This window comes from Podarcis vaucheri (genome assembly GCF_965113315.1).
Source record: "Podarcis vaucheri genome assembly, chromosome: 9".
In the NCBI taxonomy this organism is placed as follows: Eukaryota; Metazoa; Chordata; class Lepidosauria; order Squamata; family Lacertidae; genus Podarcis; species Podarcis vaucheri.
In genome coordinates, this window is record NC_138767.1 from 64,012,239 (window position 1) to 64,038,459 (window position 26,221).

Genomic DNA, 26,221 nt, shown 5'->3' on the forward strand with positions numbered 1-26,221 from the left:
TTTAAATAATATATATGGGGGGGGGGAGAAGCGAGTATTTCAGGTACATTCTAAAGACTTATGATTATATTGCTTCAATTACTACCTACCCTTCTGCAAACTGCTACAGGTTAGGACCTGCCTCTTTTCCATAAAAGAGGGAAGCAATGCACAATAGGGCATTAAAAAAATTGGTCATTACTGGGGAAGCTGTTTCTTAGTGCTGAGTTAGCAAGAAACTTTGTGTTTTGTTTTTGCAGTCTGCATGTACCTGTAATCAAATCATGTGCTTGCACCCATGATTCCCAAGACTAAGATCGTAATTGGATCTTTCCCATGAAATACTTTTTTCTGATGATCAGGAACTTGCAAATGTTGGATTGGCTGTGATTGCTGCCAACGATCCTTTTTTCAAAGAATCACAGAACCATTCCTCCATTGCACGGGTTGGACTACATGATCCTTGCGGTTTCTTCCAACTCGACAATTCTGTGTGTGTGTGTGTGTGTGTGTGTGTATATATATATATATATATATATATATATATATATATATTACAGTTTTCACAGTATTACATAATGAAAAAGAAAAAAGAAAAAATACAAAATAAAAAACAGTTAAAAATAATTCCATCTTTTCGTCACTTATCTTTCATTTACTTGTTTCCCGGACCTCCTCATACCTCCCTTTTTGTATTCCAGTTCAATTTATTAGTTCAGCAATTCATTTTCCTCCTCATTATCCTGATCTTTAATCTTAATATATTGTAGCATTAAATTTTTACCTATTAAAAATCCAATTTTTCCATATTCTTTTATACCATTACAGCTAGAAACCACTTAACTTCAATCAAACATCATTCTAACATTCATTAATTTTGCAATATTTCTGTAAATAGTCTTTAAATTTCTTCCAATCTTCTTCCACCAACTCTTCTCCCTGGTCTCAGATTCTGCCAGTCATTTCCGCCAATTCCATGTAGTCCATCATTTTCATCTGCCATTCTTCCAGAGTGGGTAAGTCTTGTGTCTTCCCCCAACTCGACAATTCTGCGATTCTATGAGTCTGTGGCTGGTTGCAGACATAATAGTTAAAGACCAAAAATGCCCCATAGACTGAGGTCACTCACATTCTTTCCCCATCCTCTCTCCCTTGTGCATTTTCTTCTGTTCTTGGTGGTAGCCACGGTGCAGTGTTATGACTTCACCAAGGTTTGCATAGCCTCCAATATTTCTCTGATGAAAATAGGGATGTTCTAAGGAAAAGCAGGTGGCGCTGTGGGTTAAACCACAGAGCCTAGGACTTGCCAATCAGAAGGTCGGTGGTTTGAATCACCGCGATGGGGTGAGCTCCCGTTGCTCGGTCCCTGCTCCTGCCAACCTAGCAGTTCGAAAGCACGTCCAAGTACAAGTAGATAAATAGGTCCCACTCTGGCGGGAAGGTAAACGGCGTTTCCGTGCGCTGCTCTGGTTTGCCAGAAGCGGCTTAGTCATGCTGGCCACATGACCCAGAAGCTGTACGCCAGCTCCCCTGGCCAATAAAGCGAGATGAGCGCCGCAACCTCAGAGTTGGTAACGCCTGGACCTAATGACCAGGGGTCCCCTTTATCCTTTAAGGAAAAGCAGGACATTGCAGGATCAAACAGAAACTGGGAGGGCTTCTGTAAATCGGCAACTGTCCCCAGAAAATAGGGACACTTGGAGGGTCCAAGCAGGGCCGTCTTTAGCAGATGCAATGTGGGGTGCAAATATCTGCTCAGCACCCCCAAATTACCATGGATAGTGGGGGGGGAGCGAAGCTGCGCACTGCCAGCCATGGGGGTGTGTGCACACCTCTCCCCCATGCCGCACACTCTCCTCCCATGGAGGCTTGGGAAGGAAGCTGTGTGCCCGCCAGCCATATGTTTGACGGGGAACAGTTGGAGGGCGTGCAGGGAAAGGGGAGGCTGCTGGCAAAGCCGCGCAGCTCCCCCACTCGCTGGGGTGCCCCTGAGAGTCCAGCGCCCTGGTGCAATGAACCACTAAGCCGTATGGGAAAGACGGCTCTGGGTCTGAGGTTGAAGTTGACAGCAGTGTGCAGGGTGGTGAAGAGGCAGGCAGGCAGGAGCAGCAGCACCTTCTATGTATCAGTGTCTCTACCACTTGCCAGGATCGGGACGTGTCAGGGTGAAGTGGTAGAGAGTTTGGAGGAGGCCCGGGGTGATCAATGTGGAACACCGATATCACCAGCCTAGTCTTTCTCTGACCTTGGCTTCCAACAAAATATTAAAAATACAATAAAACACCAAACATTAAAAACTTCCCTAAACAGGGCTGCCTTCTGATGTCTTCTAAAAGTCAGATAGTTGCTTATTTCCTTGACATCTGATGGGAGGGCGTTCCACAGGGTGGGCACCACTACCAAGAAGGCCCTCTGCATGGTTCCCTGTAACCTTGCTTCTCACAGTGAGGGAACCGCCAGAAGGCCCTTGGAGGTGGACCTCAGTGTCTGGGATGAACGATGGGGGTGGAGACTCTCCTTCAGGTATACTGGGCCAAGGCTGTTTAGGGCTTTAAAGGTCAGCACCAACACTTTGAATTGTGCTTGGAAACATACTGGGAGCCAATGTAGGTCTTTCAAGACCAGTGTTATGTGGTCTCGGCAGCCACTCTCAGTCAGCAGTCTAGCTGCCGCAGTCTAGCTGTTTTCTTTCTAACTAACTGAGAGCTGGAAGAGGACTCAGTTTCTTCCAATTCAGAAATCCTTGGAGAGGGTGCCTCCTCACCCCAGGCAACCAGGCGAATGGTTAATTGCAAGCTTGTGTTCACTCCATTCTTGTTGTTTTCTAAAATTGTGCAAGCTTTAGGGAGCCAACGTTAAGAGGAAAAGTAGCACATATCCGATATCTGTTTGTAAAATCTTCTGGCACAAAATAAAAGCCCAGATGCTTATTTGCTCTGTGATGATATGTACTCCACAACCAAAGCATTCAAAGGGCTTCAAGTTCTTTATTTATAGCAATAAAAAAGTGCTGAACTTGGACTATGAAGTACCTTTCTAATACATATATTCTTTTCCTCCCCACGCACTGTAGGATTTGAAGGTGTGTGTTGAATTTATATATGCTGTTCCTGCTCATGGAAGACATTTCGTTCTGTCCAGGGGGCTTAAAGAAGCATTTTGTCTCACTTCTGAATATGTGTGGATAGCACTGTATGCTGTTTTGGAGCTCTGAAAGTGAGGAATGAAGTTGCCAGTATGTCATTCAGGGACACTGATGTGGATATAAAAGAATTCCTGGTGAGTATCAACCTGGGGCAATACTTTCAGAACTTCCAAGACTTCGGCTATAATGCTTTGCGAGACTGCGTGGGGATAAACAACAGTGTGCTTCAACAAATTGGAATAACTCCTACTGGGCACCGCAGAAGGGTTCTCAAGCAATTGGAGGTCATGTTTGCAAAAATGCTTGAAAAATCTGTGCCTGTTGAAAGCCAGAAAACCGATGATGCCGAAGAGTTGGGAAATAGCTGTTCGCAGCCATTTTGCTGCAGTTCCAGCACGCACATCCTCAATCCAAACGGCGGTGAAACAAGCTGGATACCCAGTGAATGGGCAGATAAAGCTTGTGGCAGTAATTACACTTATGAAGATAATAGCAAACTTTCAGACCATGAGTCATTAGAAGTCAAAGACAACGTGTCTTCAGGTTTGGATTCTCCTAGCTCATCCTGTCAGGACTTGAAATGCTCAACAGATGCTGCCTCTGTTCCGAGGAATGCAGTGAAAAATGTGATGTCCAAAAAGATACCCCTTTCACTCAGCGAAAAAGTGCACTCAGAAGCCATCGATTTTCAGCCATGTAACACACCGGAAGAAACATCATTTCTGTCCTCTGGTTTTTCTTCATCTGAAATGAAGTCTGGCAGAGATGAGCGCTTGAAGTCTTCGGAACCGGAAAGCTTGTCCGATACTCCACCAGACTCCCCGCTCTTTGAGTTTAAAGGGGAAATGGTAGAGAACGATTTGTACCGCACTTGTACTCAGAGTACAAAGGGAACTCCTAGGCCAACGCGCTCCTTCATGCTCAGGCACCGTCCTGTTCCCAAAATACCTGGCTCTTCCTCAGCGGTGAAGGCTTTGATGAGGTAAATTTTAATAAACTTCTATGTTTTGTGTTGCTTTTGGAGTGCTCAATGTGCTTCATGTACACTGTTTCAGTAATCCTTACAATTCTTAAAGGTTAGTCAGTTTTATTCCCCAGAGTGGCTGGGGAAACCCAACCAGATAGGCGGAGATGACTATTATTATTATTATTATTATTATTATTATTATTATTTATTTGTATTTCCAGACAGGGAGGCTGAGGCCTAGGGTCATCCAGTGTGTCCATGGCTGATTCAATATTTGAACCAGGAATTTCTTGCTTTGCAACTCAGTCTCTTGACTGAGCTCTTGAGTTGAAGAACAGGGGTGGTGATGGGGCCAGTGTGGCTTATTGCAGAAATGTGGATAAACGTGTGAGAACATAAGTAGGGTTGCCATATTTCAAAAGTAAAATTTCTGATACCCACAAAGTTGTTGAGCTTTTTTCAGGAAGACCCCAAAACTATTGAGCTTCACCCTAAATAGTTTTAAGCTTTTGGAGCTATTTCCGCTGCTGACGCCATTCTTACGTCCGAAGACCAGGACATGTCAGGAGTTTTCCTGACGTATGGCAAGCCTAGGTATAAGGGAAGGGAGGCTTCAGTAACCATTAATATGTGCTCTTGAGCAACCACACCATCATCTGACAGAGGTTGTTCCACAGGGTGGGTGCCACTACCGAGAAGGTCCTCTGTAACCTCACTTCTCACAGGTAGGGAACCGCCAGAAGGCCCTCAGAGCTGGACCTCAGTGAATGATGGGGGTGGAGACGCTCCTTCAAGTATACTGGGCCAAAGCTGTTTAGGACTTGAAAGGTCAGCACCAACACTTTGAACTGTGCTCAGAAACGTACTGGGATCCAAAGTAGGTCTTTCAGGACCAGTGTTATATGGTCTCGGTAGCCACTCCCAGTCATCAGTCTAGCTGCCGCATTCTGTAGTTTAGTTGTAGTTTCCAGGTCACCTCCAAAGAGATGATGTGCTTTGACATAATCTCAGATATGTTTCCATGCCCATTCAGCAGCTGCCAGTGGCATGAAGTGGGGGAATGGGCAATGCTCATTGCAATAACTTCAGGGTTTGGGAGAGGTTGAACTAGACATTTCAGAGGGGAAAACCAGAACTGCATTCAAACCATTTTTGTCAGCTGCTCTATTCACCTCTGCCCTGAAATAGGCAGCCCTCAACTTTGTGGTCATGATGAACAAGCCACAGAACTGTGGTCACCCTTTGTTTTTCAATTAAGTGCATTAAATGCCATGCACAGACACTGAGATCTGTTAAGAGATGCAGACTGCTGAATTTGAAGCTAAGGTCTTTATACTTAATGCTGCTGCTTAGATTCCTCCCCAAGCTCTGAAAAAGTTTAGTGTCCTTGTGTAGTGCACTTATCTAGCGTTCTTTCATGCCTCGATTTTTAAAAGAAAATTTCTATATTATTATTCTCCTTACATATGGCTAAGGGACAGATTCTCTCCCCGCTTCCCTGAGACCTTTACCTGTCTTTGAAAATTGCCTCCAGCTTGTTAAGCACAGATTATAGAAGTCTCTGTGTCCTTAGAAATGTAAAGGAACTTTGGGGGATATGGAACAGCGCAGCGGTGCTAGCAGCATGGCTGTGAATTCTACAGAGAGCTCATGTTTTGTCCCCTCTTATTTAAAGTGTGCTGCAGAGATTTTTTTTAAAAAAATAAAATAAATGTCCTCATTGAAATTTCAATACCAAATCTGTCATGCAGAGTAGCTGCACTGAGCAAATAACTCTGTGTTCCCCACTCCCACTTCTATTCTAGGTCCAGGATTGTATTGTTTAATTGGTGTCTTATTACTTAACAAAATATGTTACTTGCAATGCTGCATTCCAGCCGACTGTTACTTTGTAGCTTGAATGCCTTGGGAAGGTTACAGCGTTTGGGGATTTTTAGGTTAGAGAAAAGGCGAAGTGAAACAGGTGTATAAAAATATTTATGGAGAAAGTGGATCAAGAGAGATAAAAAAGTATTTCTTCTTGTCTCATTTGGGGGACATCCTGGATGTTGAAAGACAGACAAAACAAAGTACTTCTTCACAGCAACTCACACCAGAGTTGCTGTTGTGCTCAGTTTTTGATTCCCATAGGCCTCTGTGAAAACAGGATGCTGGACTGGATAGTCTAGCGCAGGCATAGGCAAACTCGGCCCTCCAGATGTTTTGGGACTAGAACCCCCATCATCCCTGACCACTGGTCCTGTTAGCTAGGGATGATGGGAGTTGTAGTCCCAAAACATCTGGAGGGCCGAGTTTGCCTATGCCTGGTCTAGCAGGTTCGGATGTGATCAATGTCTTAAATACTGTATTGGCCCAAATATAAGGCACACCCACACCTTTAAAATTCAAGGCTTATTTGCGGGTGCGGCCCGCCTCCTGCCACTGCCGCCCTGAATGGGGAGCGGCTGGCACCCCATTCCCAAAGGCGGTGCCGGCACCTGGCTCTGAGCACACTGTGCTCCCGCCTCCCAACACTACTGCCTCTGGGCAATACCTCCCCAAGCCGGCGCCGGGGGAGGCTTGGGAGCGGTGGGCGGGCTGTATCCCGCTGAGCCGCTGAGCCGGGCCGCTCTGGGGGGGGGAGGCACATCGCTTTGCCAGTGGCATCCCCCCTTTCCCCTTCCTTACTGCGGCTCAGGGGATGCTTGGAAGACGTGGTCGGGACGGGCGCCATTGTCCCACACCCCCTTGTGTGCAGCTGTTTCAGCAGCAATAACGTAAGGTTGCGAATATAAGCCACACTTTAACTTTTCACAATAGAAATTTGGGGGGAAAGTGCTGCTTGTATTTGGGTCAATACGGTGCTTCAGTTCATGTGCTCCCCTCCCCCTTTTGCAGAAGGAACCTTAAGACCTGTGAATGTGATGAATTTGTATTTGTTGTACACCAGTTTAGCTGTCCTAGACGCGGCTTGCCTTGCCTCCTTGTGACTCTGGCCTTGATGAGGGAGCCTGTCATAGTGGCACTTGGTTGCACCCCATTGCACCCTTCAAAAATCTGCACCCGGGTCCCCACGTTATGCCACTGGGTGGATTATAGGAATTTGGGACCGGGAACATTACCCAATGCTAGACAACCTTCCATTGGTGCTTTTGTAAAGAGATCCTCTCTCCTTTCTGCATTACATCACTTCTTGATTTGAAATCTTTCAGAAACTCTAATGCTGTGTTTTGAAAAGAGCAAATTGATAGCACCAGCTCTCAGAATTTCAAGACTGTCATGTTGTATTCGGTTATGTTACAAGACATGAGTGGTTTGACACGATGTGAGTGCTGCCTTTGTTTCCTAGCAAGATTCAGAGAGACTTTGTTTTGTAATTTTAATAAAAGTAATGAGTCACAGTTTCCTTGTCTGAGAAACCTAATTGAGATAATATCAAAGTGACATGTGATGACACTTATTTTGCAATTTTTGAAGACTTTTAAAAAAGCCTTTTGGTTTATGGGAACAGAGAAGGCCCACAGTTGATTCACTTGCACAACAGCTGCGAATATGGGCAAATTTATACTCTAAACTCCATAGTTAGCCTTCCCCAACACCCACATGTTTGGGACAGCAATTGCCACCCACTCCAGACAGCATGATGAGGCTGATGGGAATTGCAGTTTGAAACTAGGGGTATACATATTTTTGAGTCCATTATGTCTTCCCTTTTCACTAGGGGATAAGATACGTTGGCACCTTTTGGAAGAAAGGGCAAGCTAAAAGTTAATTAATTAATGCCCATTTTGTGTGGACTTTTATCAGTGTAATTCTGGAGAATCATACTATTTTGGGGGTTATAAACAAGTTCAGAAGTTTTACGTGAAGACTTTTCTGGAAAGCCAGCTTTTTTATTTTATCACAGATTTTATTCTGCCTTTCTTTCAAGGAAGCAAGGGCAATTTGCACAGGGTTTCACCCACTCATCCCATTACATATCTTGAAGCATATGTTTTGGATTCTAAACTGCTTTTTTGATTTTTTTGAAAAAACTTTTTCGTTGAGAAGATTTATATCCTTGTCTATCTTTCTGTATTCTTGGCACGGATCTCTATTTTCAATATGTATTGCTGAGGAATAATGCTGCTTCCATTATTCAGAATGTACTTCCGCCTGAAAATTAACATAGCATGTTTGGGGGACACACACACACACACACATATGCAAAAAAACAGACATGCCATTTTTTAAATGAATTTTCGAAATGGTTGGCTTGCAACTTTGCATAAATACATTGTTCTGCATCCGAAGTGCTGATCAGTTTGCCGTTGCATTTGATGTTGAGATGATGCTTATCACGCTTCCTGTCAAAGCGACTGGCTGATTTCTGTGCACAGTCATGAGCCGTTGAATAAGACTGCTTTATTCTACATTGTTATTCATTCTCTGCCATAGATTTAACAATGTAGCAAAACACTTGCTTTTTAGTGGATGTGTGGCAAGTGTTTGGAGACCTTGGACTCGGAGACACTGGCAAAGAAAAAACGCTTTATGTGTGTTGTATGTGCATTGTAACCCTGTGACACCAGATGGCGCTGTGGAGTCCCATTTTTGCCAACCCGATTTCTCATACAAAGTTTAACACTTCTTTGACATGTCTAGATCCGCCCTTATCCCTTGTTCAGCACATGTATCAGTAGCTGCTAATATTCTATTGTCACTTTGCATATCATGCTAAATCATAGCATGACATTCTGGAGGAATAAGGTACCATGAACATCCCTCCTTCTCTACTTCCTGTTTAGGGAAGTTTTTAATGTTTGATGTTTTATTCTGTTTTTAATATTCTGTTGGAAGCTGCCCAGAGTGGCAGGGGAAACCCAGACAGATGGGCAGGGTATAAATAATAAATTGTTATTATTGTTATTATTACTTCTCCCATATAGCCAGAAGGAGTTCAGAAGCTTTTCATTTTGGCTAGCCATGGTTTATCCTGTTGCCCTGAGTGACGTGTTTTAACCAGTACTAACAGTGGTCAATTTCAAACAAACCAACTTCAAACAATGGGTTAGAAAGCGCTTTTTTTTAAAAAAAAAAACCCATCTATAGTTGGTATGGATCACAGCTCTGGCTGGAGACAGTATGGGAAGCTGTGCTTAATTAAATGCAGAACTGCTAATAATAATAATAATAATAATAATAATAATAATAATAATAATAATAATAATAATAATAATAATAATTTATTTATACCCCGCCTATCTGGCTGGGTCCCCCCAGCCACTCTGGGCGGCTTCCAACAAAACACTAAAATAAAATAACCTATTAAACATTAAAAGCTTCCCTCAACAGGGCTGCAGGGATGTCTTCTAAAAGTTTGGTAGTTATTTTTCTCTTTGACATCTGGTGGGAGGGTGTTCCACAGGGCGGGTGCCACTACCGAGAAGGCCCTCTGCCTGGTTCCCTGTAATTTGGCTTCTCCCAGCAAGGGAACCGCCAGAAGGCCCTCGGTGCTGGATCTCAGTGTCCGGGCATAACGATGGGGGTGGAGATGCTCCTTCAGGTATACTGGACCGAGGCCGTTTAGGGCTTTAAAGGTCAGCACCAACACTTTGAATTGTGCTCAGAAACGTATTTCTCTTCCCAGCTGTATGGGGAAGGAGAGGAAATGGCAGCACACAAACCCAGCTTCCATTGAAGCTTGTGAACTTCCTATTAAACCTTGATTTAGTGTGAAGTGCAAACGTGTCCTTTTGAAACAAAAGTATTATGGATATTCATTGAATTCTAGTTATTTACGTCAACAGTTCGGAGCTGCCTTTAGATTAGGTGCTGTAATAGAAAAGTGGGGGCTCATCTACACTTCTACCTACCCTAACACTAGAAAAACCTGCTATTTACTGCTAAATAGGAGAGAACTTCAGTTGGGATTTCTCAGGATTTGCTTCAATTGAGCACTATCTGAAGAAGTGTCCATGCACACAAAAGCTTATACCCAGAAAAAACTTTGTTGGTCTCTAAGGTAAAGGTAAAGGGACCTCAGACCATTAGGTCCAGTTGTGGCTGACTCTGGGGTTGCGGCACTCATCTCGCTTTATTGGCCGAGGGAGCCGGCGTACAGCTTCCGGGTCATGTGGCCAGCATGACTAAGCCGCTTCTGGCGAACCAGAGCAGTGCACGGAAACGCCGTTTACCTTCCCTCCGGAGCGGTACCTATTTATCTACTTGCACTTCGTGCTTTCGAACTGCTAGGTTGGCAGGAGCAGGGACCGAGCAACGGGAGCTCACCCCCATTGCGGGGATTTGAACCGCCAACCTTCTGATCAGCAAGCCCTAGGCTCTGTGGTTTAATCCACAGCGCCACCCACCTCCTGGTCTCTAAGGAGCTACTGGACACTTTAAATTTTTAAAAATTTCTTTTGACTGTGTCAGACCAACACAGCTACCTACCTGAATCTAGCAAAAAGCAGTGGGAGAAAGGCAAAATTGCTAAGACCTTTGCCTAGGGCAAGCAGAATAATAGAATAATAGAATTGAAGAGTTGGAAGGGACCACAAGGGTAATCTATTCCAACCCCCTGAAATGCAGGAATCTTTTGCCCAACATGGAGCTCAGACTCACAACCCTGAGATTAAGGGTCTCATGCTCTATTGATGGACCTATGAACTGTGGACAAACCCTATGGCAAAATATTAACTGTGCTGAAAAATGGAAAACAGCACATAACGTTAGTGCTAGCATTTTGTGAATAAACCTGACTGGTTTTTTTAATCTGGTGATTTAAAGTCTGTATTTCCATCAGAGTAATTAGAAGCATGTTCTGCCTTATATTTATCTCTTCATGTTGGTGTTTTTTTCAGCTCCCTTCAGGAAAGAAGAAACGTGAATGGTTTAAGTATCCTTTGTTCCGAGACCCATATTTCACAAAGAAGTAAGTTGAACTTTGCAGCTATGAGCAAATTATACTGAGTTATTGGAAAATGTAAGAAGAAAGCAAGGTGATAATAAATTGGTTTTTGTTTGTTTGTTCCCCCCATTATTGTAATTTTATTGGTGTTAGCCGCCCTGAGCCTGGCTCTGGCCGGGGAGGGCAGGGTATAAATAAAAATTTTTTATTATTTATTATTATTTGGGAAATATAGCATGGTAACGTCGAGAAGGCTATCTTAATAAACAAAATATCTTTATAGATGATAAGTTGGCACATCTTACATTTCTTGAATTATTTCTTTCAAATAAAGAAAATATGCTAGCTTTACTTAATATCTCTTTTTTCCGGATAGCGTAGATTTGCTTCGATTACAATGAAGGAAAAGTGCTTGAGCATAGCTCCAATGTCTTGTATCTCCCCCAGGGAGAAATGTGCTCACTGTTACTGTTCTTCTGCGGAGGACATGTGCAAGGTTTGTTTCAGGTGTGAAACCCAAGAAGCACAGAAACAGGATGTGTGAGTCACATGTGCATTCTTTGATGCTGCCTTCTCATCGCACTTCACAAAGCCACTTGCGATGTATTTTTCGTACCCTATGTACTTATCAGTAACCTTTGATCTCTTCCTTCTTTGATATATGCTAGGGGAGTGTTTGTATAGTCTAAGTATGTGTGACGGTAGCAGAATCTGTTTTCAGAAAAATGTGTGCCACCAGACAGATGTAGGCATGCAGGCAGGCAGGCAGTTGGGGATAATTCATACAAAGAGGGGGTGGTGCCAAACTGTTCTGTTCCCAAGTTTCTCTTCTCAAAGCTTCTTCTTCATCCTACTTTTCTCCAGTCAGGGCTTGCTTCTGGAATTAGTTTCAGGAGAAAAACTTTGCTTCAAACTTCTTCTGAGCAGCTGACATTTTAAACATGCAGGTCATAATGTTGTCACCACAAATTAGATGCTTAAGTAAAGTGTAATACAGTGGTACCTCGGGTTAAGTACTTAATTCGTTCCGGAGGTCCGTATTTAACCTGAAACTGTTCTTAACCTGAAGCACCACTTTAGCTAATGGAGCCTCCTGCTGCCGCCGTGCCACCAGAGCACGATTTCTGTTCTCATCCTGAAGTAAAGTTCTTAACCTGAAGCACTATTTCTGGGTTAGCAGAGTCTGTAACCTGAAGCGTATGTAACCTGAAGCGTATGTAACCCGAGGTACCACTGTATAGGCAGGGCAGAGCGTAGGAGCAAACTTGGGGCTCATTCTGTTCGTCCCCTAATCTCTTCTGTTTGTCCCCTGATTTCTAGTCACAGATCCAAGAATTCTTTAAAAAAAAAATAATTATCCCACAACTTTCTCTGGGGAAACCTGTTGTTTACCTGAAGAAAATCTGACCAACGCTTGTAAACAGTAGCTTTTCCCAGTGGCGTAGCGTGGGGGGTGCAGGGGGGCCGGCCGCACCGGGCGCAACATCTGGGGGTTAGGGTTAGGGTGCGCAAATCCACGGGTTAGGGGGCGCAAATCCACGGGTTAGGGGGCACAAATTTCTTGCCTTGCCCCGGGTGCTGACAACCCACGCTACGCCACTGGCTTTTCCTGTGCAAAGCGACGGGACAAAAAAAGAGAGAGGAATAATTTGTGTAGTCAAATGAAATCACAAGGAGGATTTGAATTATGAGCAGTGGATTGAGGATGACAATAAACATAATAGAGGAAATAGGTATTAGATATAGTTTGGCATATAAAGCAGCAGAATATGGGTGGAAAAAACACCACAGAGGTAAGGGTGGGATATCACCTTGTTCATTTTGCAAGAATAATGAATTTGAAGTTAATGTCTTGAGGTTTTCAGAACTGAATGAGAATCTGTTATCTATAAAAAAGAACCTTTTGGACTGCGACTAGATGGGACAAAAGGACGTGTGTTTAACAGAGGGAAAACTGAGATGTGTTTCAATTGGTATGCATGTGTGAATGAAAGGAGACAGAGAGAAAGAGGGTTTTCTTTTGGCTCATTTCCCTGCTCCTCAGTCCAAGGTGCACGGAGGACTGCCCCTACAAAATGTTCCAGTGTTAAACCAGCTATCCAAATAACACAAGATCAAAGCTAAATTTCACAGTGGAAAATGACAAAAGAAGAAGAGCAGCAGGAATATATTCTCATCAATTGGAAAATGCTATTTAAAGTCAAGAGGGTTCCTGAGCCCAGACCGAGAGAATGATTGACACGGTGGGCCCTCCCATAGGATCAAAGGCCCCCCACCTCGTTCGCCCTCTCACACCCCTACAAACATTTATTCTTTAACCTTCCTATTCCATAGGACACTCTGTTTTTTGTTTTTATTTTGAGACTCTTCCTGGTTTTCAAAGGGAAGCCTGAATCTCTCTTGGGTGTGCAGAACTAGGTCACATGGCTGTTTGAATCCTTGCTCTGGTGTTTAATTGAATAGCTGACACTCTCCCAGAGGGCAAAGGATTAAGGAGCGTTAATAGCGTTCCAACTTTTTTCCTCCTGTGAAGATGGCTAAACAACTGCTTGAAGTCAACTCCTGCCTGCTCATATTTAAGACTTAACCTGGACATGTTCAGGCACATTTTGTGCTCTGCAACATAACCCTGCTGTCAGCTCTAGGCATTTAAAAACCACCAAACAATTTTCCCTCCCCTCCCACCCCTTTGCACCCTGGAAACGATGAGATGACTTTGAAGGCAGTGGGTATTGTTTTGTTTCGTTTTTTGATCTTCCTTTTGATTCTTTTTAAAGTTAACTCCACAGTTTTCGGGCTGGAAATAGTAATGACTGGAAAGCTTCAGCTTCATTCAGTCAACATGATGTCAGGAAGAATCACAGAATCATAAAATCATAGAATTGTAGAAACTGGAAGAGACCACAAGGATCATCTGGTCGAACATGGGGCTTCAACTCACAACCCTGAGATTCTGCAGATGTTAAGAAGATGTTGAGAAGAAAAGTTTGCAATGGAACTATTGATTAAATAGAGATTTAAATACAAAGGGTGCATTTTCGTTACATTCTCACAGCAACGTAGCACATCTTTGGAATCCTAGGTCAACAGGTTCAAGTTATGGCACCGTACCACTGTGAAGCCATTACAGTGGTACCTCAGGTTACATACGCTTCAGGTTACATACTCTGCTAACCCAGAAATAGTGCTTCAGGTTAAGAACTTTGCTTCAGGTTGAGAACAGAAATCGTGCTCCAGCAGTGTTGCAACAGCAGCAGGAGGCCCCATTAGCTAAAGTGGTGCTTCAGGTTAAGAACAGTTTCAGGTTAAGTACAGACCTCCAGAATGAATTAAGTACTTAATCCGAGGTACCACTGTACTGCGTTCTTGTTTCAATGACCCACAAATGGACCCTTTGGAGATGTGGGCTTTAGAGCTGATAAACTCATGGTCTGTTGTACTGTGGAGTCTTGGATTTCAGAGCAGATGTAGAGTTCCTTTCAGAAAAGATGATCTTAGTCCTTTGCATAGCATCTCTGATCACCTTACTTGCATGATTTCAAAGAAGCAAAGGTACCGGCACTCTAGCCCACATTTATGGAATCTATCATGAGTTGAAGCAGGTTTCTTTTCTAAGTAGAGAGTGTAGCTTGGACCAAACAAGCAAGAAGCTCCATCAGTGATGTGAAAAGTCAAGGAAACTAATCATAAATATACTTTCTTTCACAATGGTTTCACCTTTATGATGGGTTTGCATTTCCTTTGCAAGAGAGCTAGCCAGTTGGCTACTGCAAAATAAGATATTTGTTATGTACTGAGTTGAATAGGATCCAAAATGCAGCAGTCTGATTGGTCCTAGAACAATAGGATCCAAAATGCAGCAGTCTGATTGGTCCCAGAACAATAGGATTCAGAATGCTGCAGTCTGATTGGTCCTAGAACAATGCAGCAGTATGATTGGTCCGCAGGAGCCACCCAATCCAGCTCCAGTTGGAAGTGAATCCACAACCTGATTGGCCTACAGGAGAATTCTGGAATTAGCCAATCATGTGCAGCCCATTGTGTAAATAATGTGTATAAAGCAGATACTTTGAGGGGACTTTCATTCCTCCTCACCACTATGAGCTGAATAAAGAGCATGAAATCCACTCTCAACTCTGAGTATATTTCAATATTTAACTTGGAAAATGGATTGGAAATAAAATAAAGACTGTTGATTCCACATAGGATTCCTCTTTGGGGGTCCCGATTCCCATACGCCCAGTCTAAATCAGAATATAGTAGTTCATCACATGCCCCCTTACTGGTGTTTAATTCAGCTACCCAAATCTTCCTCTACATTACTCCATTCCATTCCATTCCCACTTGGACTTCCATGTCTTTCTGCCATGTCCACCCAAATAGCATTGGGCTATTTGGGTGTTCTTCTCCCTTTTTAGATTTCCCCCTCTATTTTTTGTACTTTTCCAAACTGTGTGCTTCTCCCAAACCTGTTGATACCTGTAGTGGTTTGGAGTTACTCGTGCGTAAACTGTCCCCGTTTGGGAGCTTAACTGCCTGGGTTAAACCGTCTTGACTGCACAGCCCATCTCAGCGTGGCTGCCTCAGTCGCTAGCAGAATCTGTCTGTGGGCGTTTCTTAAACCTTTGCCAGCATAAAAGCTGTTTGACACCCAATCGTCTCTGCCTCTCATTGCGCGGGAGTCTTCTGCGCAGGGAGGGCGTGGGTAGTGGAGGACCAGTGCTCTCCTCACTGACTTCCAAGGAAGAATCCCGGAGCCTTTCCCCCTCTTCCCCCATTTGCTTTCCTGGATCCTTGGTGTTACGCTGATTTCCTTCCCCCTCTATCAAGCTGCGTCTCCCCCTAGTGCTGGTACCTTCCCCTGCAGAATCAGAGAGCCTCTCCTTCTCCTGTTGCTCTGATGTCAGTTTCCTGACAATACCTCACTTGTGTGGTGTGTCATATTGGCTACATTAGCAACAGTATTCCCAGCCTAAACAGTGGTAATCTGGGGAACAATTCCTTGATACCACATTGTGATACTCTTTTTTTGAAAAAAAAAAGACAACCTTAGATTGCTATGTGCCTCGCTAGAATGTAATAAAAATGTGCTGAATAGTACAAACAGGTTTCTGAGAAAGTGGAGGCACATGAACCTTTGCAGAAGTTTTAATTAATATTGTCAGCAGCCCTGAGGCTTACTTAGAAGCAGGTTCTAGTGAAATGAATGTTAAATAAGGTAAATGGGATTAGCTTAGGGTACCCATATTATTTTCTGAAACATGTATATTGAAGGGGACTTGTATAGCTTAATACTTGGATCAAGGGCTTGAAGTACCATCTGCTTAAATTGGTATCATTGGTACGCTGATGGTGTTTCCGTCAGCTTTAAATAAAGAGTTGGTGGTTAATAATAGGAAATGTAAAAAATCTGAACAGATTTGTATGACAATCTTTTTAGGAGTTGCATGCATGCATCAATTTATTGGTTGCCTTTGGCCTAGCCAATGTGTTGCCTTCCAGATGTTTTGTGTCACATTATTCATCAGACCCAGCCAGCATGTCCAATGGTCAGAGGTGATGATACTTGTAGTCTACAGCATCTGAAAGGCACCACATGAGCTATTTTTGGATTGTATCATCAAGTAGAGACTTTTTGCGTGAACTAGCCATCACAGGTACCACTTCATTGCAACTCACTGCTCTTCTCTTCATAGAGTGCATGCATTTATCTTGGGAGAGCGTGTGCAGGTTACCATGTTAGAGAAATTGAGCAATTCTATTGGAAACAACCCCTATTTTCTTTTAAAGGAGACTCCGAGGAAGAAAAGCCACCTCCCATCTCTCCATATGGGGAAACCTTCCTTGTCAGCTGCCCAGAAGACACAGTGAGTTGTCGTTTACTAGCAAAATTTCTTTTGTTCTAATGGGGTGCGGTGGAGATGATAAAAGCACATTATAGGCCCTGTAGGAACTCCTGTTAGCGAGATCTTTGAACTGCCCTAATACCTCTGGGTATAGGACTGTATATACATTCATAAAATAATAAAATTATCACCATCATCTGGGACACCCAGTGCCAGACTGCAGAAGAGATATTCTCAAGTCCAGAACTTCATTTTTGGCAACAAATGTTAGTGATGATAGCCCATTCACTGTTATGGAATAAAGTAAAGGGCCTCGTGCATGAACACTACTGGAGTTAGTGTTAAGCTTTAATAATAATAATAATAATAATAATAATAATAATAATAATAATAATAATAATATTTATACCCAGCCCATCTGGCTGGGTTTCCCCAGCCACTCTGAGTGGCTCCCAACAGAATATTAATAATAATTATAATAAAAGCAATAAAAGATCAAACAATAAAAACTTCCCTAAACAGGACTGCTTTCAGATGTCTTCTAAAAGTCAGATAGTTGTTTATGTCCTTCACATCTGATAGGAGGGTGTTCCACAGGGCAGGTGCCACTACCAAGAAGGCCTTCTGCCTGGTTCCCTGTAACCTCACTTCTCACAGGGAGGGAACCACCAGAAGGCCCTTGGCACTGGACCTCAGTGTCAGGGCAGAACGATGGGGGTGGAGACACTCCTTCAGGTATACTGGGTGAGGCTGTTTACCAAACATCCATTAGTCTCGGCCTGTGTTCTTTTTCTTGGTCACATAAGAGTGTGACAAAATATTGGGAGAAAGGGGTGGAACGCTAGGAGTTGACTTATAAATTGTGTTACTTATTAGGAGGCCCACAAAGTTAAAAGAGACTGACTTTGTTTATATGGCACGACTGGACTCATTAAGACAGGGGAAGAAGAAGATAACAGAAAATTAGCTATGGTCGAAATGGGCGATTTGTACTCTGTTTAATTCAGCTAAGAAATGATGCATGCATTTAGGATGCCAGGGTTTTTGAACTGGGAAAGGAAGCTGCTCTTTGCTGTGTTGTGATGCCAACATTGTGTGTGGCCAGAGGGTGGCATGGTAGCAACCACTTCAGTAGGGACCAGGTGACATAGGGTTTCATTTGCTCATGAAGAGCTACTGTCTTGTCAGTCTGGGTCCATGTTGCTCTTGGGGCTAGCCTTCACTTCTTGTTTCAGCCCAGCAAGGATAAAGATATCCACTGAAGGTTGATGTTTTCTACTGTATTCCTAAACATATATTCAGAATAAATAGATGCCTTGTTGAGTTTGCATAAAACCCAGATCCCACGCAGTCATCGCTTTATGCAAGTTTCATTTGCAGGATTAATGACAGGGAAAATGATATGAAACTAAGATGGAGTTGCAGACAAGAGACAGCACTATTCATAGACAGGTTTTCCGTGTGGTTAGATGTAAGACTGAAGAAGGATATTGGGCCAGACATAGAGAACAGAAGGTTTTAGTTTATCGGAGGGATGCCTGGAGAAACATATTAATGAGACACTGGGGAATTGGAGGAGGAAGGTGCATCAGTTGGAACTTAAGGCACTTGTCTGTGCTGAAAAATGAGCTAGGATGTTAGCGATACTGGGCTGTGATTTCAACCAAGAAATAAGTCATCAGTGAGCAATGATTCTCCCCACCTCAAGGTTGACAGTCACAAAAAGCCTCTTGTTTAACATGCTGCCCTTTAAAGTGGTCAATTTACATGTTCTGAAGCATTACTTGAGATAGGATTTGCCCAGTTTGGTTTTTTTAGTTCCCCCACCCTCTATTCAGAAATGCAAACCCTCTTACCCTTTTTTTAGCCAATGTGGTTCCTTCCAGATCTTGTTGTACTACAGTTCCCATTAGCTGGCATTGCCCGTGGTCAGAGATGATAGGAGTTGTAGTTCATCAACATCTAGAGGGCATCATGTTGGCTTTATTACAGACTGGTTTTGGAAATGTCCCTCAGAGGTTTGCTGCCTCGTCTGACGCAATCTCAAAATCCCTGCACTTGGATGTGTAGAACTAGTTTAGCAGTTATATATATTGTTGTTGTTGGCATCCGTCTGTCCCAGGAGACAATGGAAGAGTGTGCCTTGGGGGTAAAGTCAAACCATTGGAGAGTTGATCAGGTAGTTGATTATTTCCATGACATCTGATGGGAGAGCATTCCACAAGGCAGGCGCCACTACCGAGAAGGCCCTCGGAGCTGGACCTCAGTGTCCAAGCTGAACGATGGGGGTGGAGAAGCTCCTTCAGGTATACTGGGCTGAGGCTGTTTAGAACTTTAAAGGTCAGCAGCAACACTTTGAATTGTGCTCGGAAATGTACTGGGAATCAATGTAGGTCTTTCAGGACCAGTGTTATATTGTCTCGGTGGCCACTCCCAGTCACCAGTCTAGCTGCCGCATTCTGGATTAGTTGTAGTTTCTGGGTCACCTTCAAAGGTAGCCCCACATAGAGTGCATTGTAGTTGTCCAAGTGGGAGATAACTAGAGCATGCACCACTCTGGCGAGACAGTCTGCCAGCAGATAGGGTCTCAGCCTGCATAACAAATGGAGCTGGTAGACAGCTGCCCTGGACACAGAATTGGCTTTCACCTCCATGGACAGCTGTAAGTCCAAAATGACTCCTAGGCTGTGCACCTGGTCCTTCAGGGGCACACTTACCCCATTCAAGACCAGGGAGTCCCTCACATCTGCCCACCTTCTGTTTGTGTTTCATGGGATAGAAATCCTGTTGCATTACTGGAAGTCTCTTCTGCTTGTGCATGGACATCTCTGGATGCAACGGACAGCCTTTTAGCTCTCCAAAAATTACCCATTTAATTATTCAACTTTGGACTCTCTATTTGCAGGAAAACTATGTCAAAGAACTTTCAGGCACACCAGAAGAGAACAGAGACGACGAAAACACTCTCGGGGAGAGCCTTCTGAACAAAACACGGTATTGGATTATAACTTTTGGTCAAACATCACACATACCTCTCTTGATTTAAATGCTTGGAATTAGAACATGTGTAACAGAATCAGGATTTCGTGGGGGTTTTTTAATACTGAGAAATTGCATCATGATTACAACCTGTATACATTATTATTATTATTATTATTATTATTATTATTATTATTATTATTATTATTTCAATGGATTTCTTTTTGCCTTGTATGGGAATAACCACAGGAAACCAACGTGGTCTGGTTTTCGCACACCCCTGTGCTGCTTCTGCTCTCTTCTTCTTTCAGAAATCTCAGTTTTTTCCCATTCTTTGTGCTGAAGTGGAGGCCTGATGTTACATAAGAAGCTGACAATGATCAAAAGTGTTCAGCTGCATAGGTGCTCCAACTTGATGTGGCCTACTGCCCCCTTTTCAGAAAAAATAATAATTACTCAGCGCCCCCTGGAAACAGAAAGACGCAGTGACAAATTTGTGTCATTTTATGTAGCTATATTTCCATAGTAAAGAAAGATATCATTGTAAATAAGACACCTTGAAGCTTGAAGTCATAAAATTATTTATTAAGCTCAACTGTAGCAACATTTGCATTACATACAGAAAATTAAGATAACGAAGGATAGCATTAAAAATAATCCCAATGAGAAGGCTGAGCCTGGTGCACAGGCAAGCTGCGATCCACTTCCTGAGCCTGAGTGAAGCCCATTTTCTTACTTTCTTTTTGCTTCCACCAGCCCCTTATTTTTATTCAATGCCTCCCAATTGCACCTGAGGATACTACCGCTCCCCCCCCGATCATTGCAGTGCCCCCCTCCGAGGGCAATATCACCCACTTTTGGAAACACTGCTCTAGGGAATCACTGCCAACCAAGGGAGGCACCTCTGAGCTGGTAAACCTGGTGTGGAAGTAAGGATTAGGGCTATTTCAAATTTTTTTTTTCCTGTTTGCCTCTTTAAGATGTGCCTAGCGAAGCAGGGATAAAATGGCCCAAGGCACACATTTTTAATAATGGAATGGTCAGAGGAAAATTGTGCCGCGAGAAAGACTGGCTCTCCAGAACTCTGCTAGTTGTATATTTCAGATTAATATCCTCCCATTGCAAATACTAATATCTTGGAGTGTCTTTCCCTGGCTTTCCTGTACAAAGTGCCTGTCCTCCCGAGCACACTTACTAGGATGTAATTTCCACCGAATTCGGTGGGGCTTACGTTACAGTAAATATGCTTAGGAGCAGATCTAAGTGTTTACAAGATGAAAACTGGAGAAAAGTAACATTCACTTGGCGTTATTGCTTTCATCATATTTTTTTTGTTTCAAAATAGTAGTAAATAGGGAAAATGCATGCTGATAATCCATGATCGCAGTCACTGGTACGACCACCCATAAAATAGGCCCTGTATTTATTATCATTGGGCAATATCCAACTAAACAATTCTGCTAGCTCAAGCACTTTTCACGCTGCAAAGGAACTTATCTTCTCCTTATGTGCCCCCTAAATCTGCTCCAGAGGGTTGGGAGAACCCCCAGAACATAGTTAGGGGGTTCACAGAAAGGGAAGAGGGAGAAGAAGTTCCACTGCGCAGCCAAAAGTACTTGTGCTAGTGGAACTGTTTAGTAGCAGTGGTACCTCTGGTTAAGTACTTAATTCGTTCCAGAGGTCTGCTCTTAACCTGAAGCACCACTTTAGCTAATGGGGCCTCATGCTGTCGCCACGCTGCTGGAGCTGCTGCATGATTTCTATTCTCATCCTGAAGCAAAGTTCTTAACCCAAGGTACTATTTCTGGGTTAGCGGAGTCTGTAACCTGAAGCGTACGTAACCCGAGGTACCACTGCATTCGTAGTGGTTTCTTTCTAGACTGATCTTCATTTGAAAAGCAACAATATATAAAACGATATAAAAATAAAAACCTTACGTAATCTTAAAACATTGGACATTATATTAGACAGCAGAGACCAACAATTGGTTGACAAAGTTCTAAATACAAGACATAGCAGGGATGTAGAATCATAGACATGAGCAAAAATATGGCCCTGCCCACCCTGTCTCCCCCCTTTTTCTTACCGTCATCCCAGTTCTTATTTTTGCCTGAAATTGATTGTACAACCCTGTAGGTATCTCAGAGTAGCCTGGGGTTTGTTTTATAGCTCTAGTTGGGCTTCAAGGCTTGTCTACTACTTCCAGTTTGGTCTGGGTGGTGCTGGGTGGCTCCTCCTACAGGACATGAGTGGCGCTGTGGTCTAAACCACTGAGCCTCTTGGGCTTGCCAATCGGAAGGCCGGCTGTTCAAATCCTTGCAATGGGGTGAGATCCTGTTGCTCTGTCCCAGCTTCTGCCAACCTAGCAGTTCAAAAGCATGCCAGTGAAAGTAGATAAATAGGTACTGCTGTGGCGGGAAGGTAAACGGCATTTCCATGCGCTCTGGTTTCCATCACGGTGTTCTGTTGCACCAGAAGTGGTTTAGTCATGCTGGCCACATGACCTGGAAAGCTGTCTCTGGACAAACGCTGGCTCCCTTGGCCTGAAAGTGAGACAAGCTCCACAACCCCATAGTCGCCTTTGACTAGTCTTAACACTCCAGAGGTCCTTTACCTTTATCTTTTTACCTGCAGGAGGAAACATATTTGCATGGCACTGCCTATATGTTTCAGCTGATGGCACCATCCATTACAGTTGTGATGTGGAGTCTTCCCAAGCTAACTTGCTTCTTGAACCACAATTCCCCAGCTGACACCCCTTGCCATTTCTGCTTTGCACCCCCTTTGAGTGTTTTTGCCTAGCTGGAATGTTTCTTGGAAATGTGACATTGTTTGCCTGGATAGTGGCATATGTGTGTGTGTTTGCGTGTGTGTAGAAACCAGCCCACTGAGGAAAGGTAAAATTTACATTTTTTGCTGTGGTCACTTGTGCCTCTGGCTCTGGAGTTTAGCCCTCAGCCTGAAAAAAAGTTTCTCTTATCTTTCAAAAGCACGGTGGACTTCAGCAGGTCTCTTTACAACATTTATGTGGGATGTTTTGTTGTTTTCATATGCTTGTTGTTCCGAATTAAATTGCAACGCCCTGTGGCAAGAGAGGAAGATTGATTGTCTGAAGTAGCGTTACTTTGTGTGTTTGCTTTCAGTACTCTTAATAATCAGAAACAGAAAACCGCTGAAGATGTGGCGAACAATGAATTAGTACCCCAGGAGGATACGTTTGTACCGCCAAACAGATTTGCTGGGGAATCAGAATACTCTTCAGTGAAAGAATATGCTCAATATACACGGAAAGGAAAATATAAAACATCAAAAAGGTTCAGACGTGGGAAGCTTGACCTCAGTGCTAAGGAGCAGACATATTCTTCCCACCATGATGAATTGGCCAGTAGCCCCAAAGACTCAATATCACCCTATGCTTGCTTTTATGGTCCTTCAGGAAAGAAGGCTAAAGAAGGATGGCTGGATAAGTTGTCTCCTCAGGGGTATGTCATCTTTAACTCTGAGAATGTTTCTTTCTTAATGGGACTTTGTAACATATAAACAGTAGGTGACTGGTTCTGCTTGCTCTCCTTTTTGTCTTCTGAAAAGCCTGAGAGGTTAATGGGCAGTGATAGCTTTGTAAGAAATGGTAGACAAACAGCACAATCCTAACCATGTCTCCTCAGAAATAAATCCAATTGAATCCAATGGGGTATGATCCCAAGTAACTGGGGCTAGGATTGCAGCCTATCAGCAGACTCCACTCTGTGCTTACTCAGAAACACGCCCCCCCTGTAGTCAGTGGGCAGTAGTGTGCAAAGGATTGCAGCTGATTGCTGTTATTGATATTAATTCTCTCTTTTTTTTTGTAACATCTTTATTGAAAGTTCAAAAAGTGCATAACTATATATGCACCAAACATGGTGAGATGCAAACAAAAAAGAGAAAAGGAAAAAGAGAAACAGAACCCGTGCAGAAGGAAAAACAAAGGGGGGAGGGGGAAACCCCCAAACTGTATATTTTACAAGGTTGTTATTGTACTTCACCAGATCGTAACCTATTACAGTATTTGTAAGAATGGATTCCAAATATCATTGAATTTGCCCATGGCAAGTCTCTGTTTATATGCAAGTTGTCTGTATGTTGTGAGTTTGTATAAGTCTTCAATCCAATTGTAGAAGGGAGATACATTTTAATTTTTCCAATTCATCAGTATCAGTCTTTTTGCTGTGGTAAGGGCACAGAGAGTCCACTCGTATTGTCCTTTTGTAAGGTTCCATGTACTGGGTATATAATTCAAGAGGATATTTTGCTCTGTAAAGGTAATGTTGTTCCATACAGTTCTGCTGATGGTTTCAGGTACCTTTTGCCAAAAACTCTTTCAATATAGGACAATGAAAAAATATGTTTTAGAGAAGCATCATCCCTATTGCATCTCCAACAGTTAGATACCTTAGATAGCTCTGTTAAAAACAATTCTTGTATCTTTATTTTTAGATCTTCTTATGATTTACATGGAAATTGTTTTGATTTGGTTGTGTACTTTCTGATGTGGGGTTGGGGTTTTTTTTTGCCTTTTTATGTTTGTAATTATGTAAATCTTTTAATGTTGTAAGCCTCCTTAAACATGGTTTTAACGATGGGAAGGCGGCATACGAATATGATGATGATGATTCATCTGAACCATTGGTGTTCTACCTCTCCAAATAACTTTTTTTTTCTTTTTCTTGATTTGCACACAGAAAACATGTGTTTCAAAAGCGCTGGGTAAAATTTGACGGTGAAAGCATATCTTATTACAATAATGACAAGGTAAGTTTGCACTGGTCAGATAATATGTACTTGGTTAGACCTGTTAGTGTGTACAGTCGTACCTTGGAAGTCAAACAGAATCCGTTCTGGAAGTCCGTTTGACTTCCAAACAGTTGGAAACCAAAGCGCAGCTTCTGATTGGCTGCAGGAAGCTCCTTCAGCCAATCGGAAGCTGCGGAAGCCCCGTCGGACATTCGGCTTCCAAAAGAGTGTTCGAAAACTAGAACACTCACTTCCGGGTTTCAATTGTTCTGGAGCCAAGTATTGTTTGAGATCCAAGGTACGACTGTACTTAGTTGCAGCTTACTGGTTGTACAAACTTGGGGGAATATTGCACACCTTTCAATTCTGCTAAATATGCATTGAAGGACGAAAGAAGCAGTTGCCATAACACAGCGGTGGGAAATCTTTTTCAGCCCAAGGGATGCACTTCCTAATGGGCAACTTTGTGGCAGCTGTATTCCAGTGGTGTGTGAGCACTGGCCAAAGTGGATGTGGCCAAAGAGATGACATTCAGCTTCAGTAGACTAGGCCATACTCCAGCCATGCAAAGGACAGAGGCTTCTACACACACCTCCCTCTGTCCAAGCAGGCAAGAAGCACTATCAAGAAGCACTATCATAGTTCAAGGGCACTTTTCAGCCAAAGCACTCAAGCAAGTCAAGGATCAGGGCTGGGGAAAATTTAGAGGACTGACTAGAGAGGTCTGGACTCGAGGGACTTTGCTCTTGGGCTTGAGGTTCTCCACCTTTGCCATAGTGGGTGGCAGGCCCATAAACCTACATTTTTTGTTCGTTTAAAACATTTATACCCATCCGCTTGAGGAGACTCCAGATGCTAGCTTACAATTGCAAAATCACACACATGGTTATTCAGAAAAATACTGTAAAAACAGCACTAAAATACAATCCTGGGCTGTAGGATTTTATGCCCTACTAATAATTGTAACAGTCTCATTCTTTGTTCTCATGTTGGAAAAGGAACCTCTCTTATGGTTTCATTTTAAAGACTAGTTGAAAGCATTGTTCTGTAGAAGTTGAGACACTGATGTGATTTTAAGTGCGTGCATGTGTGTGTGTGGCAATTTTTTAAAATTTTGATTAAAGGATGCATTTCAAAACTGGGAAGGGGAGAGATTGTGGAATCCTCAGTAGCTTACACACACCTGTGCTGGATATTTTCACTGTGACTGTAATGCAGTAGCAGTACCAAATTCAGACAGTAGATGCCTGCAGACACCAGTACATAATTTCTGGCAGGAGAGCTGGCAGAAATTTTATAATCAAGCTAGTCCACTATGATGAAATACACAGCAATGATGCTTCATGTATGGCAACCAGTTTTACCCTGAGAAAAATAACAAAGTACATGTAGTGTGCAATAACCCCCACATACATAGCGGTTGTTGTTATTGCTGGTAGGAAATGCTGAGTTCAAGCTGGTAGTTCTGCTCATGAAACTACTTTCACTGTAAGACAAAACAGCCATTCTGCTGCAATTTTTCTACTGCACTTGGAGATCATCTCTTCTGCTGTACAACATTTTTTGGACCTTTAAAGCACATAATAATAATTTTTATTTATACCCCGCCCTCCCCAGCCAAGGCTGGGCTCAGGGCGGCTAACAAGCAATAATAAAAACAAGTT

General features: G+C 43.0%; 1 protein-coding gene across 3 annotated transcripts in view; it reads left to right on the forward strand.

Moving 5' to 3' along the window:
• Nucleotides 1-26,221, forward strand: part of ARAP2 (ArfGAP with RhoGAP domain, ankyrin repeat and PH domain 2) — a 158,610-nt gene that overhangs the window by 28,271 nt on the left and 104,118 nt on the right. For all 3 annotated transcript variants that reach the window (XM_082238008.1, XM_082238007.1, XM_082238009.1), the window contains 6 exons: nt 3,053-4,106; nt 10,913-10,983; nt 16,750-16,826; nt 19,711-19,799; nt 22,928-23,266; nt 24,506-24,575. In XM_082238008.1, the coding sequence (XP_082094134.1) occupies nt 3,217-4,106; nt 10,913-10,983; nt 16,750-16,826; nt 19,711-19,799; nt 22,928-23,266; nt 24,506-24,575 (1,536 nt within the window). In that variant the 5' untranslated portion in view covers nt 3,053-3,216. The remainder of the gene's footprint in view (nt 1-3,052; nt 4,107-10,912; nt 10,984-16,749; nt 16,827-19,710; nt 19,800-22,927; nt 23,267-24,505; nt 24,576-26,221) is intronic.